Here is a 14,298-nt window from a genome sequence, read left to right on the forward strand (position 1 = left end):
CACACACACACACACACACACACACACACACGTCAGGTTTTAAATGAGATAAGGTGTGTATGTGTGTGTGTGTCACAGTGGATTCCCCCTACATAGTGGCTTCCTTTTGGCTTCCTAGCTAATGTGTTGTCTTTCTCTCTGTGTATCTGTCTGTCTGTCTTTATGACTGTCTGTCTGTCATTTTGGTTGGTCATTTGGTTGTCCCAAATTTTCTCTTTTTTTTTTGTCACTTTGCCACATTCGGCCTGTCATTTATTTTCTTTGCTTTTCATGTGACTTGTTTTTTGCATGTTTTCTGACTGTGTCCCCTCCTCTGCATTATCCACGGACTGCTTTCTGCCTGTTTTTGAATGTTCGCTTTAAATGTATGTTTGTGTTTGTCTCTCACACGTCTCCGTCCATTTATGTGTATCTCTTTCTTTGTGTTTTTGTCTCTGTCTGTCTTTTCCTCTCGTCGCTGTCTCCATAATGTCCCCTCCTCCAGCCTTTGTGACTTTGCTGAACGGGGACCAGGCTCAGGATGCCATCCGCTCCCTCCATCACAGCACTGTCCGGGGACGCTTGATCAACGTCACCCTGCAGCCCACCGACTCCCTGCTCTGCCTCACCAACCTGCCCCACACCTTCACCGCCCAGCAGTTTGAGGAGCTGGTACGCGCCTATGGAAATATCGAGCGCTCCTTCCTGGTGTATAGTGAGCTGACCGGTCACTCCAAAGGATATGGGTTTGTTGAATACATGAAGAAGGACTCTGCTTCACGGGCCCGTTCTGAGCTGCTGGGCCGACCGCTGGTACGTTAGAAGAGTTGAAGTAATCAATCATCACATAATATGATAAAGTTTTATTATTTAATGTTGTTAGTGATCAATAAGATAGATATATGTTTATCAAAGGGCTTCTGTTTCTTTAAACCATTTTTTAATGAGTATAGCATCCGTACAAAAGATGCATTTTAGTATGCAGGGTCAAACCTGGGCTAAACCTAAATTTGACCTAAATTGGTTCTATTTTATTTTAAATTACCTGAATGGAACAAAGGATTAGATTATACTAATTTGGACTAAAGGTCAACACAAAGCAGGTTACGTATTTATGTCTTTTTATGTAATAAATCAAAATAAAATTGCGACCAGCTGGCCTGATTTGATTCAGTTATAAAGCATACAGGTTCTGCTGGTCAAATTTAGTTTCAGTTTATCTCCTGAGATCTCATGAAATATAAAATTGCAGTGTAAACACAATCAATGTCTCTGGGAAGAAATGCTACACAAAAAACTCCACATCTAATTTTAATGAGGCAAAATCAGTTTACTTTAGATTATACAACATTTTGTCTGACCTTGCCTTTGGGATCAGCTCGAGTGGGGAAACAAAAACTGTAGATGGAAGGGCAGCTCGAGAGCTGACACGCTCTCAAATCAGCACTTTAGAGCCAAGAGGGTGAATATACAATATCAAGCAAATCCATATTTACAAATATTTATTTTTTAATAAATGCAGAGTTTATGCAGAGGGTACTTGTCTAGTGTAGGAGTGTGAAGCCAGTTCAGGGTTTTGAAAATCAGATTCTGTATCACACTCTATTATTGCGCAGGGTGATCGCTCATTGATGGTGCAGTGGATGGACGTCAACCAGCTGAGCCAAGAGGAGAACCTGCACTCCAAGTGTCTGTGTGTGAACCGGCTGCCGCTGGACCTCTGTGACTCTGAAGAACTGACCCAGCTCTTCTCTGAAACCTACAAACCTGTCTTCTGCCAGGTGAGTGTGTATGTGAAATGATGTCAAGACATACGGATTCTGTAGCTCTTTGCAAACTTAGGTATACTGTACAGAAAGTTATTAATTCATACTGTTTCACGGTATGCTGAAAGCGGTGACATCTAAATATGACAGGCAATTTAGCAAGTATAATAACAGCCTAACAAAAATGTGACAGTGTCTTTTTAGTTTTCACACCTCGTACGAGCGAGATCAGATCTGCAGAACTGTGTATCCAAGAGGTTACGGCTCACTGAACATGTTTGTGGAACCAAGGTTTGAGATAAATGTTCCCAAATTCTGTTTTACATTTTCACAGAGCCTCGGAGTGTTGCTGCAGCTGTGAAGAAAATGTTTTTCATTGATAATGTCACACAAACTCCTCTGAAAGATCTGTTCTTAATAATATCTATGACACACTCACTTTGAAATGGTGTCTTCCTTCCGCACACACACAACTATATTAATCGAACCCCACCAGGTGAGAGGTGATGATATAAAATGCAGAGATCCGCGTCCCTATCGGCCAACCTAGCTGTATCACCAAGCAACTGTTTCCATGGTGAGGTGTGGCTGCTGTGACACCAGCCCCACCCTTCACCTCCCTCCCTCCCACTCAGTTCTGTTTTTTTTTTTACGTGCTCGGTTCAGCTGTATATACACCACCACCCTGCCCCGTTACATCCACTCCACCCCCACATGCCCATTTAGACATCACTCAATGGGTATCTGTCATCTACTGCATTTCCAGTTTTAGCTCCACCCCTCTGCCCCACTCCCACATAAAAATCAATACACCCACATCATCCCGGTCCAATGATGCTTTGTGGGTGTTTAGCTCATGTTGCCTCGCTGTTGCAGAGCCAGCAGGCGTTGACCTATAGTTCAGCGTTTTTTATGTACCTTACAGTATGTGCTTGCCTGTGTGTGAGTATTACTGCACTCAGCATGTAAGCTTAAAGGCACAAAGCTTATGAAAGCTTGTACACCAATGAACATGATGCAGAAACAACATATACACGGATGTAAAAACATACAAGGTAGCATTCAAACGGATAGTCACTATTATTTTACTAACCATGACTGCTGCTTCAGTCTTGAGTTTTTGTCTTAGTGTGGTTATTATAGGTTTACCATACCAGTAGGAGTGTAAATTCATGTAATCATCAACACTTACTGGCCATAATTCTTATTGTAAGAGTTAAAGCAGTCAAATACTGGCATATTGTCTATAAGAAAAATAAATTTGTGGCAGCAGTGGGTGCAGCCACACCGTCAACAAAAAGATTTTAGAATCGTAGCACTTCTATGAGCCTATGCTTAAGCACAGTGGTGCTAAATTCTAACATTGACATACTAACATGCTCACATTGACAGTGCTAACTTGAGGATACACACAGGTATAATGCTGCTTTCTCTGCCTTATACAAGCTATAGGCCACTAGCTATAGAAAGGCCAAGGTCATACATTCATCACATTTTGTTTATAATGTTTTTGTACATGGGGCCCGTGCTCTCCCAGGTGAGCTACTGTGCCGCCGCCGCCGCCACCACCTTTATTTACAATCTTCATTTAAAATATATTATTATACATAAACTAACATTTGCACTATTTCTGCGTGAGAGCAAATATGACAGAGCTGTTGTGAAAGGTTTGCAGAAGTTGGCTTTCATTTGAAGCAAAGTGGCTGATGTTTTGTTTGCAGACACTGTACAAGTTTGTCAGTTAGTCGAGCGTGATACTACTGGGGATACCCTTGATTTCAATGCAAGAAAGTACAATACGTTGTGTGGAAAGCATTGCTCCCAGTGCACCGTGTTCTATTATTTGTGTTGTGTTTTAAGGCACATACTCAGCTATGGTTAGTGCAACCTGTCTGGTTTCAAATTTTCCACCATAAAGTCAAATATATTTGGGCATCCTGGAGGCCTAGGTGTTGAAGATGCTCACCATATAAAACAGTTATGATACTTAAAAAGAGGTTGGTCTTCTTTGTTTGTCTGCATTTGTCTTAGATCATTATCTGATGTGTCTTACTGTTGTTATCTGCAGTCTGTCTTCCTCCTTGTGCACATTGGTAGAACTTGGCCCTCTTGTCACTTTTCCTCTGTTCAGAGTGTACTTAACCTGTGGCCTTGGCCTCTATAATTCTGCTACCCACGAATGGGCCCTCCAGGCAGCACTTAAGCTTGAGTCAGCCAGGAGAGATGGAGAAAGGACAGGGTAGCGAATGTCAACCATATTAGAGGGAAGGATAGCAGGATGGAGACAGTAGGGAGGGATGGGAAGAAGAGAGGAGGGAGGGTGATGCTGAGAATGCCAGACTTATTAGAGAGAGGATGGAGTGAGGGAGGAGAGGGCTGACAGTGTCAGGGCTAATAGAGGGAGGGAGGGAGACGGGGAGAGAGGGAGAGCTGAAGTGAAATTTTGAAGAGAGGTAGACTGTCAGTCACAGTAAGACAATTGTTGGCATATCTGCAACTGTAAATGTAATAATAATGACTAAGAACAATTTAAAAACTCACATTTACTTTGAGATAAAAAAGAACAAATTTGTTCTGTGATATACTAATATCTGTAATAGGATGGAGAGGCTTCACAGAAGAGGAACATAAGGGTGGATGGATGTTACAGAGGGTTAGGTTCCACTCTTTACAGGCCACAGGACAAATTGATGGCAGATCTAGCAGATATGATTACTCTGGCTCAATAAGGTTGTCCACGTAGTACAATGACAAAGAGTACGCAGACAGTAGAAAACACCCCTCATACTTTGCTAGTCACCAACAAATGATGGTCACATATTACACAGACAAGCACAATACACATGTATCTGGCCATGTTACATTATATTTTATAAACAATGTTGCATCAAACATTTAGAATTATTCCATTTGATATTATGGTGGAGCCATTACATAAAAGCTGAACACAGTCTTTGTTTTAAAGATTCCACATACGGTAATATACTGTACCATAGGTAATATTTAGCTACAAGGAAGGAAAGGCACATGTATAAAGTGCCACTAGTGTGGGAATGATAATTTTTACATCACAAATTACATTTTCACAGAAAATACTATTAAAATCCTTTCTTATATCTGGGGAATAGGATTTTGTAGGCCAGGGCATCTCTGTAGAACTATAGTAATCATTATAATGCTGTTTTATCACACATTTTAGCTTGATAAAAAATCGCAGCTCCTGCGATTTGGATAATACACTTGGCCATATTGCAATTTGGATAATATTTCGATTCAATGTGCATTCCTACTAGAAAGCTACTTTAAGTGAAAACCATAGACTGTATAATAAAAAATGGACGTAGTCTCCCTGCTGTGACCCATATGTTGCTGAAGAGCCACTGTAAAGCTCAGAGTGGTCGCCATCTTGGCAGTCATGATTCCACCGGCTCCCGGCTCATCCAAAAATGGGCAAAGATGTGGAGCGTGGGTGGAGCTGAGCCAGGCTGAATGAACCCTGGTTACTGGAAACAGCACCCAACTTACTACTCAATGCAGGACTTTTACTTCTAACAGAGTATTTTTACAGTGTGGTATTAGTACTTTTTAATAAACTGAGTACTTCCTACACAACTGAATTTTAAGTGGATAGAATTGCAAAACAGATAATATTTGATAAGGATAGATACAAAGATTGATAAACCTGTTAGAGGAACATAATGAGCTTTATTTTGCTGTCAGAAAATCCTTGTTTTATTCAGAAGCAACAGAAAAAAGCTAATTTTGAAAAAAAAACGTGCTCACAATCATCAACAATGATTGTTGCAGAGCTAATTAAAGTCTTTCCAAGTACAATCTTTAGATGCTTGACACAGTTATTGCCCTCCTTTGGTGAAAGTTGCTCTGTTTTTCAAGTTTTATTCGAGGAAAGAATAAATCTAAGATAGGTGTCATGTTAGAAAGATAATGAAAAAGCTCCACAAACATTTGTTTGTTGGATTTCAGTAGAATTGTTTCATGTGAGATTGTCCTGAGATTGATCTTAAAACGAACGAGTGCTTGATTGTTTTATCTCTCTCTCTTTAGTCTGTCCCTCACTTTCATGTACACACAGACACACTCTGCTCCACTCATCCAGCTCTCTTCATACAGATCTTTACAGTTAAACTTGTCACTGTGACAGGTCATGTACCTTTCTTCACAGACAGCTGTGACAGGGCTGTCGTGACCTCATCACTCAGTTAAGACAGTTGATGTGGCCGTTTAAACTCTGTCAGACAAACACACACACAGGGGTGTTCCACACAGTCTTTGACCCGCCAGTGCCTCAGTCAGCATCTCTTGGCTGCCGACCGTGACTCAGGGTCAAGAGCTGTCAGACACACTGATAGCTAGCTTAGCATCTTTGGTTTCTGCACTCACACACATACATACACATACAGAGACATACTGTGGCCAGTGCATTTGAGAAAAGACCATTTTTTATGAAGTTTCCATTGCTGCAGTCACTACCTGTAAAAACGAGCTGCGACATCAAAGAAGAGAAGAGACCCCATTGATTGTTTCTTCCTTGCAAACTTCTGCTGTCTTTATGTGTGTGTGTATGTCTTTATGCTGATAACATTCAGCGTAGCACATAGCACCCTTTGGCTTTGATTAAACATCCGTCTGCCCTTTGTGGTTTCAGTGAAACGTCACTTATAATTCTGCTCTTGAACCAATTACACTTGCTGACGTTAGATTAAAATAATGTCAGCCAAGGGACTTCTATGAATATGGTGTCTTCTGATGCAAAAATGCATAAAGTTGAACTCATCATATCAAGTTACTCACATAGGTAGGATACACTCTCGGCTACATAAAGACCTACCAACGTAACATCTGTCTAAATTGATAGGCTATTTATCATCAAGGATATTTTCTGGAATTTACCTTCATTTTTACATCTGCATGAACAACACACGTCTTGTGATTTGATCCTCGAGTTTATTAACTGTAAACTCCTTGAGCACTCTGGACATCGGCTTTTATATCTTAATGAAATGAGTTTCTATGGCAGTCTGTCATACTGTACAAGAAAGCTGCTGTTAATTATGCTAAAATCCAAGCTACCCCTTGAGTACCACTGCACTTTGACTTGACTCATTTGGCAGAGATGTTTGATTATGTTGTCAAAGCCAAGGATGGTAAGTAATGGTTTAGTACATGTCAAGAGGGTCTGATTCAAAATACCAGCACACCAAAGAATAATGATATATGATATATTCTAACATTACACAGACAAGTTCTATTTTTTACTTTGCATGTATGTCCTATACCTCTTTTTCTCATGTACAGTACAAATATCTGACATTCAGCAGTCTGAACAGTGAAGGCCTAAAATAAAGGCTAATGTAGTTCATTTATTTGGGACATTAGAAAGAACTGAGCTGAATAAAGTTTGCACAATTGCCTCATTAATCAACTTCAGTACACACAAGCCAATTACACATCAGTCAGTCCTGTCTAAATCTGTTGTGACGGAGTGCAGTGGGCTAATGATATCCATCATATGAACAGTAATATAGAGTGATCACAGATGTTGATGTATATTATATGCTACACTGGAGACCACAGTATAGATAGATATTCCTTTATTTGTCCCACAATGGGGAAATTCCAAAGTATTCCAAAGTATGACATAATTGTACCCAAAGACCTGCTGCCATTTACACATCATACCATGAACCTTATGGTGCAGTAGGTTAGTTTAGTCTATTATTTCAACTTTACTACCTGTTGGCCAAAAGCATGAAAAACGTGTTCGATTAATTAGACTGATGCAGTGTAATTACATGGCATGCAGGGATTTTCTTTTGGGACAATCTATTTTTGATTTACATCAAGGATAATTTACAGGAGAAAGGATAAAGTACCAAATTTATGCAGTTAATTTCTCTTTCATTTTTCTAAATTATACCTTGAGGACAAGGTAGAGCAACTGCCATACATTACAAAAATAAGTAAAAGATTTCCCCGACTTTAAAAGGCTTCCAATTTAGAAAAAGAAAAAGCTTTTCATTGTTTTTATTGTCATGTGTTCAGGAGACTGTGCACGCTGCTGCCTTTATCAGCTGCCATGTACTGACATCCTCAAACCATGTTAATAATGTCAAGGCTACTTTGTGGTTACAGTGAATTTGACATGTTTACTGTGTTCGGCAGCTACTTGTTTGTACCTGGACAACAGCAAAAATACAAAACAACAGAGAACCAAACAACAGCTGGCATATACAAGGCTCACATACAGTAGGCACATGACTTCTTTACATTTACATAATTGTTTTTCTGAGTAATGATTGAATATTTGATATAGTGTGAGTGTAGTTGGAGAACAATTTGAGTAGAGAAAGGCTCACTCAGTCTTCACATCATTACTCACGCATGCACACACACACACACACACACACATAGTTGATGATAGCTTGAATACCATTTGCACACAATCCAATTTGAATCCAATTTAATATATAATGTATGTTTGGCAGTTTACCCACTTCTACTCCAGTTTTACTTGTTATGTGCACACAAAAGTAATGATTAGCAAGTTTTTATGTTTTTTCCTCCTGTCTTTTCTGGCTCATATCCTCTGTCAGCCTCCCTCACTTAAATCAATCACTGACGTTTTTCTCTTCCTCCTTCCCTCCTTCTTCTCTCTCTTCTTCTCTCCACCCCCCCTTCCATCTTTCCACCTCTCAAGAGGTGGAGTGGTTCAGGTCATTTCCATACAGTTTTCTTAATGTATGCTGATGATAATAGCCTATCGACCTACTCCTCCACACATACATCCATTTTCCTCCCTCGTTCCCTCCCTCCATCCATCCTTTGTTCAGACCGGAGGGAGCAGCAGACGAATGGGGGGGGGGAGTGGAGTGGAGGGCCACTTGATTGAGCACTGATGGTAGCAGGCATCAGTGTTCAGGCTGAGAAAGTACAAATACATTTGTCTCCCACTGTTTCGTAATCTGTCCGTTTTTACATCAAGAACGTCTGCTATGATTGTATTGCACATAAGTGTGATTATATGACCTTTGATGAGGCTTTATGTGGGCACATTAAGAGCTTTATTAAATATTTCTGCCCTTCCTGTTGTTATTATGGAGCATCAGGTTATTTCAGGCAGAGTGCTTAGGTCTGAATCTGGTCTGGATCTTCCAAGGTACATTCAGACTATGTAAAGTAGGCATTTTGAGAACAATATCTCTTTTCAGACTCAGTGGACTGCAATAGAAACAAGTATAAAGAACTCTTCCAGCTTACTGGTTGGACTAATTTCACCTGGTCACTTGGTTGTGTCGTACAATAGGGTTAGGGTACTGCTGAGAGTTTAAAAAGACTGATATCTAAACGAATGTTGGCCGTCTTATTTTTTTCACATAGATACATAACAAGCATTTTTGATAAATATCTCCTATTTTTTTGTCAACTTGATATGTACTGAGCAGGACATTTTAGAAAATTAAACTTGTCAGCTCTTATTCTTCAACAGAATCTACAATTAATCACTATAACTTCAATATTAACGTACAAAAAACATATGTAAGAATGACAAATAAATCAAAATTGCTCATGTACATGTGACCTCTGCACCAGATACTTAAACAGTCTCAAACAGTGCACACATCTGTTTCAAGTACTTATCATGTATATTTCAGTATTTTAATTCAGCCACAACCAACAATAGGTCAAGTGATGTGTTTTAACCATAAGCTATTAGCTTTAAGCCATTGTCTTTATTGAATATTATCCATTAGCTTTAAGCTATTAGCCTGCCTGCATTATTTAGCTTAGCTGCTTCTCACTCACTGGAAATGACTGAAACGTCTATCTTCTTCAGAAGTAATGTTACTGGTCAGCAGTACCATTTGGCCTGTAGAGATCCATTTATTGACCAGTAACCATAAAGAAAATGTGACATTTTGGAAAAAGACCAGATGTTTCACTGGATGTGGCCATTAAACTGGAAGCAGGAGATTTGGTTTAGATCAGTCCCAATTTTTGTTACTCTTCCGCACATACAGAAACAAGTGGTGTGTGTGTGTGTGTGTGTGTGTGTGTGTGTGTGTGTGTGTGTGTGTGTGTGTGTGTGTGTGTGTGTGTGTGTGTGTGTGTGTGTGTGTGTGTGTGTGTGTGGACGGTCACTCCCTAGAGCAGTGCAGGAAGAGGATGTATCTCTTACATCATGTCATTTTTTATCTATCTTTTTTGACAAAAGGAGCTGAGACAAGCTCTTTTACCTCCATCACAACACACAGTTATCTGTCTCTCTCTCTGTGTCTCTCTCTCACACTCACACACACACACACACACACACACACACACACACACACACACACACACACACACTTGAAAGTGAAAGTGTACAGGTTCTTGTTCAAAGTCACATTTGTAACTTTGATCTTCTCTGTATGCTCCTGTTGGTGTCTTGAATTTGATAAATACATTTGTTAGCAAAAGTCTCATAAAACAATAGGACTGAATTAGCAAAGAGCTAGCAAATTTACTGGTTTTACAGTCTGACATCACCATGGTAGCTTCGGCTACATAGATAGCCTGTTCTGGAGGAGATTGCATTTTGGCCATTGAATCCAAATATATTTTTTATAGCTTTCTGGATAAATGATATCACTATTCCTAGATAGAGCCATGAACTTGATGCAGAAATAGAAAAGAGGCTGTTGCAGGGACCTCCTTTGCTTGCCCTGGTGATTTATTAAAAGATAGAATAAATTAAAGTAATGTTTCCAGGCATTTTGCCCTCTCTGGTGAGGGGGGAAAAAGAGGGGTTCTATTAAGCAGCATGCAGCTCTTATTAGATGATTACATTTATCAGTGAGTACATTTCCTCTTGCGTATTGAAGAAAAAAACACTCTAAAACACATTTTCTCCATTAAAACAGTTCTTGGTGATAATGCCTCTGGTGGTGTATTGGTTTTTCATTCCTGCAGATAACTGGTGAAGTCTGAATGGATAAAATGAGCACTAGACATTAGGTTTTATTGTTAGTTAATCAGAAGTAAGCTCTTTTGTCAAGATTTAACAATCTAACAGAGGCTTCAGTGGTTCATGTTGTATTTTGAGTTCTTGTTTCTTCACTGCTGGCAACAGATGGCTCCACTGGCATTGCTGTACACAGATCAGCCATAGCATTATGACCACTGACAGGTGAAATGAATTACACTGATTATCTTGTTATCATGCCACCTGTCAGTGGCTGAGATATATTAGGCAGCAAGTGAACATTTTGTCCTCAAAGGTGATGCGTTAGAAGCAGGAATAACAGGCAGTGAGAGGATTTGAGCGACTTTGACAAGGGCCAAATTGTAATAATGACAACTGGGTCTGAGTCCAAGGCTTCCGATCCAACAGATCGGACTACTGTAGCACGACACGGTAGTCATGGTTTGGTTTATATCACGGTTCAGTGCAAGTTTGGAACTGTGAGGGGGAAAAAGCAACTGCATAAAGATACATTCTTCTTTTCGACGTTTACAATACATATTGTGTAGCACCGGAACATGACCCCCATACTGTCACAGTTTGGCACTGATACATTATTAAAGCCCTGGCACCTGCTAATCCTGTTCAGGGTTGCGGATCCTATCTAGTATACTGGACAGATCAGCAGCTTATTGCAGGAATGACGCACAAACACATTTACAATCCCATTGACTCCCAAGGACAGTTTAGAGACTCCAGTTGATTTAATGCACACAATCTTAGATTATGGCAAAAGCCAAGCAGACAAAAGAAAAACCTGAGTATTCCTTATAGAAAACCCCCCAGCTAGAAGATTCAAACCCAGGACCTTTTTTTGTGAAGAGACAATGATAATAACAGAGGGACTGCAATTAATTGTTTTTCAAAATTATCAAAAGAGAAGTAACAAGTTGGTAAAACTGATGATAGATGCCTGGAATGGTAATAGTGAACCACGTTTGAGTGAAAGTCTGTTAAGTAGTTTTGAATATGTCCTGTGATCTAACTGGAACAGCAAACCAAAGAGAGGAAGCAACCAACATCTGCTCATTTTGATAAGGCACTTGAACAGGGGATCAAGTGACAAAAGGCATCGGCTTGTGTACATAACCATAATAATTATATGAATGTAACCCAAGTAATAATGAGATCATTCTGTGCCCCACTAAGTCTCCTCAAACTACAGATCTCACTGAGGTAAAGATGAAAATGAAGCAATGTAGGATTTATTAGACTTTTTTTGGAGCAAAGCTGCGGCTGCAGGAGTAAAAATAATCTTACTGGTTTAATCAAATGGTCAATAAGTGAAGTTTTCATTGACCTGAAGCACAAAAGGACCACAGCGCATTGTGTTTATATGTGAGGAGTTGAGAGTATCAATACCAATTACTTCACTTTGTGCTAAAATTTCTGACAAATGACCAAACAGAGGTAATGTTAGTAAAATGTGTGTGGTATAGTGACTCTTTATTGATCTGTTTACTTTGAGTTTACCGATGACTTGTCACACAATTTATACCAAGTTTCTAATTTAAGCTCACAATATGCACGTTTTAAACATATCTATGTACAATATTAAAAAGCTGTATCCTTAATTAAAAAGTTAGTTTCACAATTGAATCCTTATTTCTTTTGTCTGTCTTCCAGCTTGCTCAGGATGAGGGCAGCCCAGTCCGAGGCTTCGGTGTGGTGGAGTACGAGAGTGCAGAGCAGGCGGAGGCTGTACTGATAGAGATGGACCGAACACTGGTGGGAGGACAGGAGGTCCGTCTGTCACCCTGTACCCCCGGCACCTCAGGAAGAAGCACCCTGGCTGCACTCATCGCCGCCCAGGGTATGGTGAGTATGATGCACGCAAGAGCGCCACAAACCCTCATATTAAAGGCACAGACTGTACCCACACATACTGCATATATCCAATACACACCATTAAATGTTACAGGCTGTTGGGACATTTTTGTGGAATCCCGGGTTTAGTTGTCAAAAGACTTGTGTGCTAATCCACAAATGGTCATCTCAGAGAACATCCGTTTGTTTCATCACAAATCTACAGAATCATCAGGTAAACACAGATTACTCAGCCACTAATTCTAAATGTTAGAGGGCAAGTATGTCTCTGGGGTCCTCAAGTGGGCTCTCCTCATTGTTAAGTTTTGTTAAAGAGTCTCACGACACAACAAGGGATAACCTTCTCTTGTCATTTTTCACTTTCAGAGTCTAATTTCCTAAAAGATAGGAATAAGACATTAGTAAAATATCCAACATGGCAAAAATGGTCTGTTGTAATACATGCCAAAACACAGCTTGCATCCATAGAACCATCAGCAAGGCCAAGAAAATCTCCCATGATGTCGCCCACCCACTGAACAACCAGTACAAACGGCTAAAATAAACCAAGCAAATCATTCATCCAACTTTTATAGTTGTTTTCTAAATAAGGATTACAAAGCACAATTATTATTTTACAGTTCTTGTATGTGGCCCTAGCTTGTACACAATTGCAGAGCCTGGTAAATGTTGCTAAATACATTGAACCTTCTTATTTTATGTCATAAAGGGGAATCTTCGTATAAAGTTCAGATATTCACACCTTGTAGGTACTTGTTAAAAATCTACGCACTGTCTGTGTTGTAGTTCAGTCAGCCAGTGATGATAGCTTCTCTTACAGGTCTTAGGTGTAAAGCCTGGGGGGGTGTTGTGAAAACAGTATATAAACAGAAGTGAGCGCTACAATTATAGCAACATTTTCTGGTTAGCACTGTAACATCTGTCATGGCAGAGCAAAACAGAAACACAAGTGCAAAGCAGCATGACTTAATTACACCTTGGAAGGGTTGCGTTGTTGCTTTGAGTAGAGTTTGTCCTGTGTGAGTATAGCAGCTCGCAGACTTCACTGCATATGTGTTAAGAGCTCATTATACGCAAACCTACCTGAAGAGCTTCCCATGGAGATGGTAGCTGTCAATACAGTAAATACACAACCATGATAGCTTGCTGTTAGTAACATTTCAAAATAACATTTGAAAGAAGTATCTGCATTTAGTAGATCCACATTTGAGCATGGAGATTTAAAAAAAAAAAAAAAGACATACATTTTAAAAAACTTTTTAGAAATGTCTTTTAGATTTTGGAAACTGAATCTTCTCCACAGAAACATTTCCTCGGATATGGAAGTCCACACACTGTTGTGCCAAAACATCAGACTTCCCAGACTTACATGTAAGCACGCAAACAGGCAGACATGCCCACAGCTACATCTAATTGTGAAGCCAGTGCTATTGCACATCCAGCGTTCATATATGCTGAGGTTTGACATGGTGCACATGTTTGAACAGTCTCTGGCTGAAATAGTCTTTGTAGCTATGGTATCCCTCCTACACAGTGCTGTGGTAGCAGAGAGGCACTGACATGATAATTATAGTTCTATAGACTGATTGGACTCTTCCACTGTCTCCTGCTGCCTGAAATAAACCAAACTCACAACCCGCGACACAGTATGACACTCAAACATACACACACCGACATTTACATAGATACACACCAACAGAGTTAGAC

At 39.9% G+C, this 14,298-nt stretch overlaps 1 protein-coding gene across 1 annotated transcript in view; it reads left to right on the plus strand.

Moving 5' to 3' along the window:
• raver2 (ribonucleoprotein, PTB-binding 2) overlaps positions 1 to 14,298 on the plus strand; it is a 73,513-nt gene that overhangs the window by 41,505 nt on the left and 17,710 nt on the right. Inside the window, exons 3-5 of the mRNA XM_051376173.1 lie at positions 485 to 792; positions 1,596 to 1,760; positions 12,391 to 12,582. Coding sequence (XP_051232133.1) covers positions 485 to 792; positions 1,596 to 1,760; positions 12,391 to 12,582 — 665 coding nt within the window. The remainder of the gene's footprint in view (positions 1 to 484; positions 793 to 1,595; positions 1,761 to 12,390; positions 12,583 to 14,298) is intronic.

This window comes from Dicentrarchus labrax, unplaced genomic scaffold (genome assembly GCF_905237075.1).
Source record: "Dicentrarchus labrax unplaced genomic scaffold, dlabrax2021, whole genome shotgun sequence".
NCBI lineage: Eukaryota > Metazoa > Chordata > Actinopteri > Moronidae > Dicentrarchus > Dicentrarchus labrax.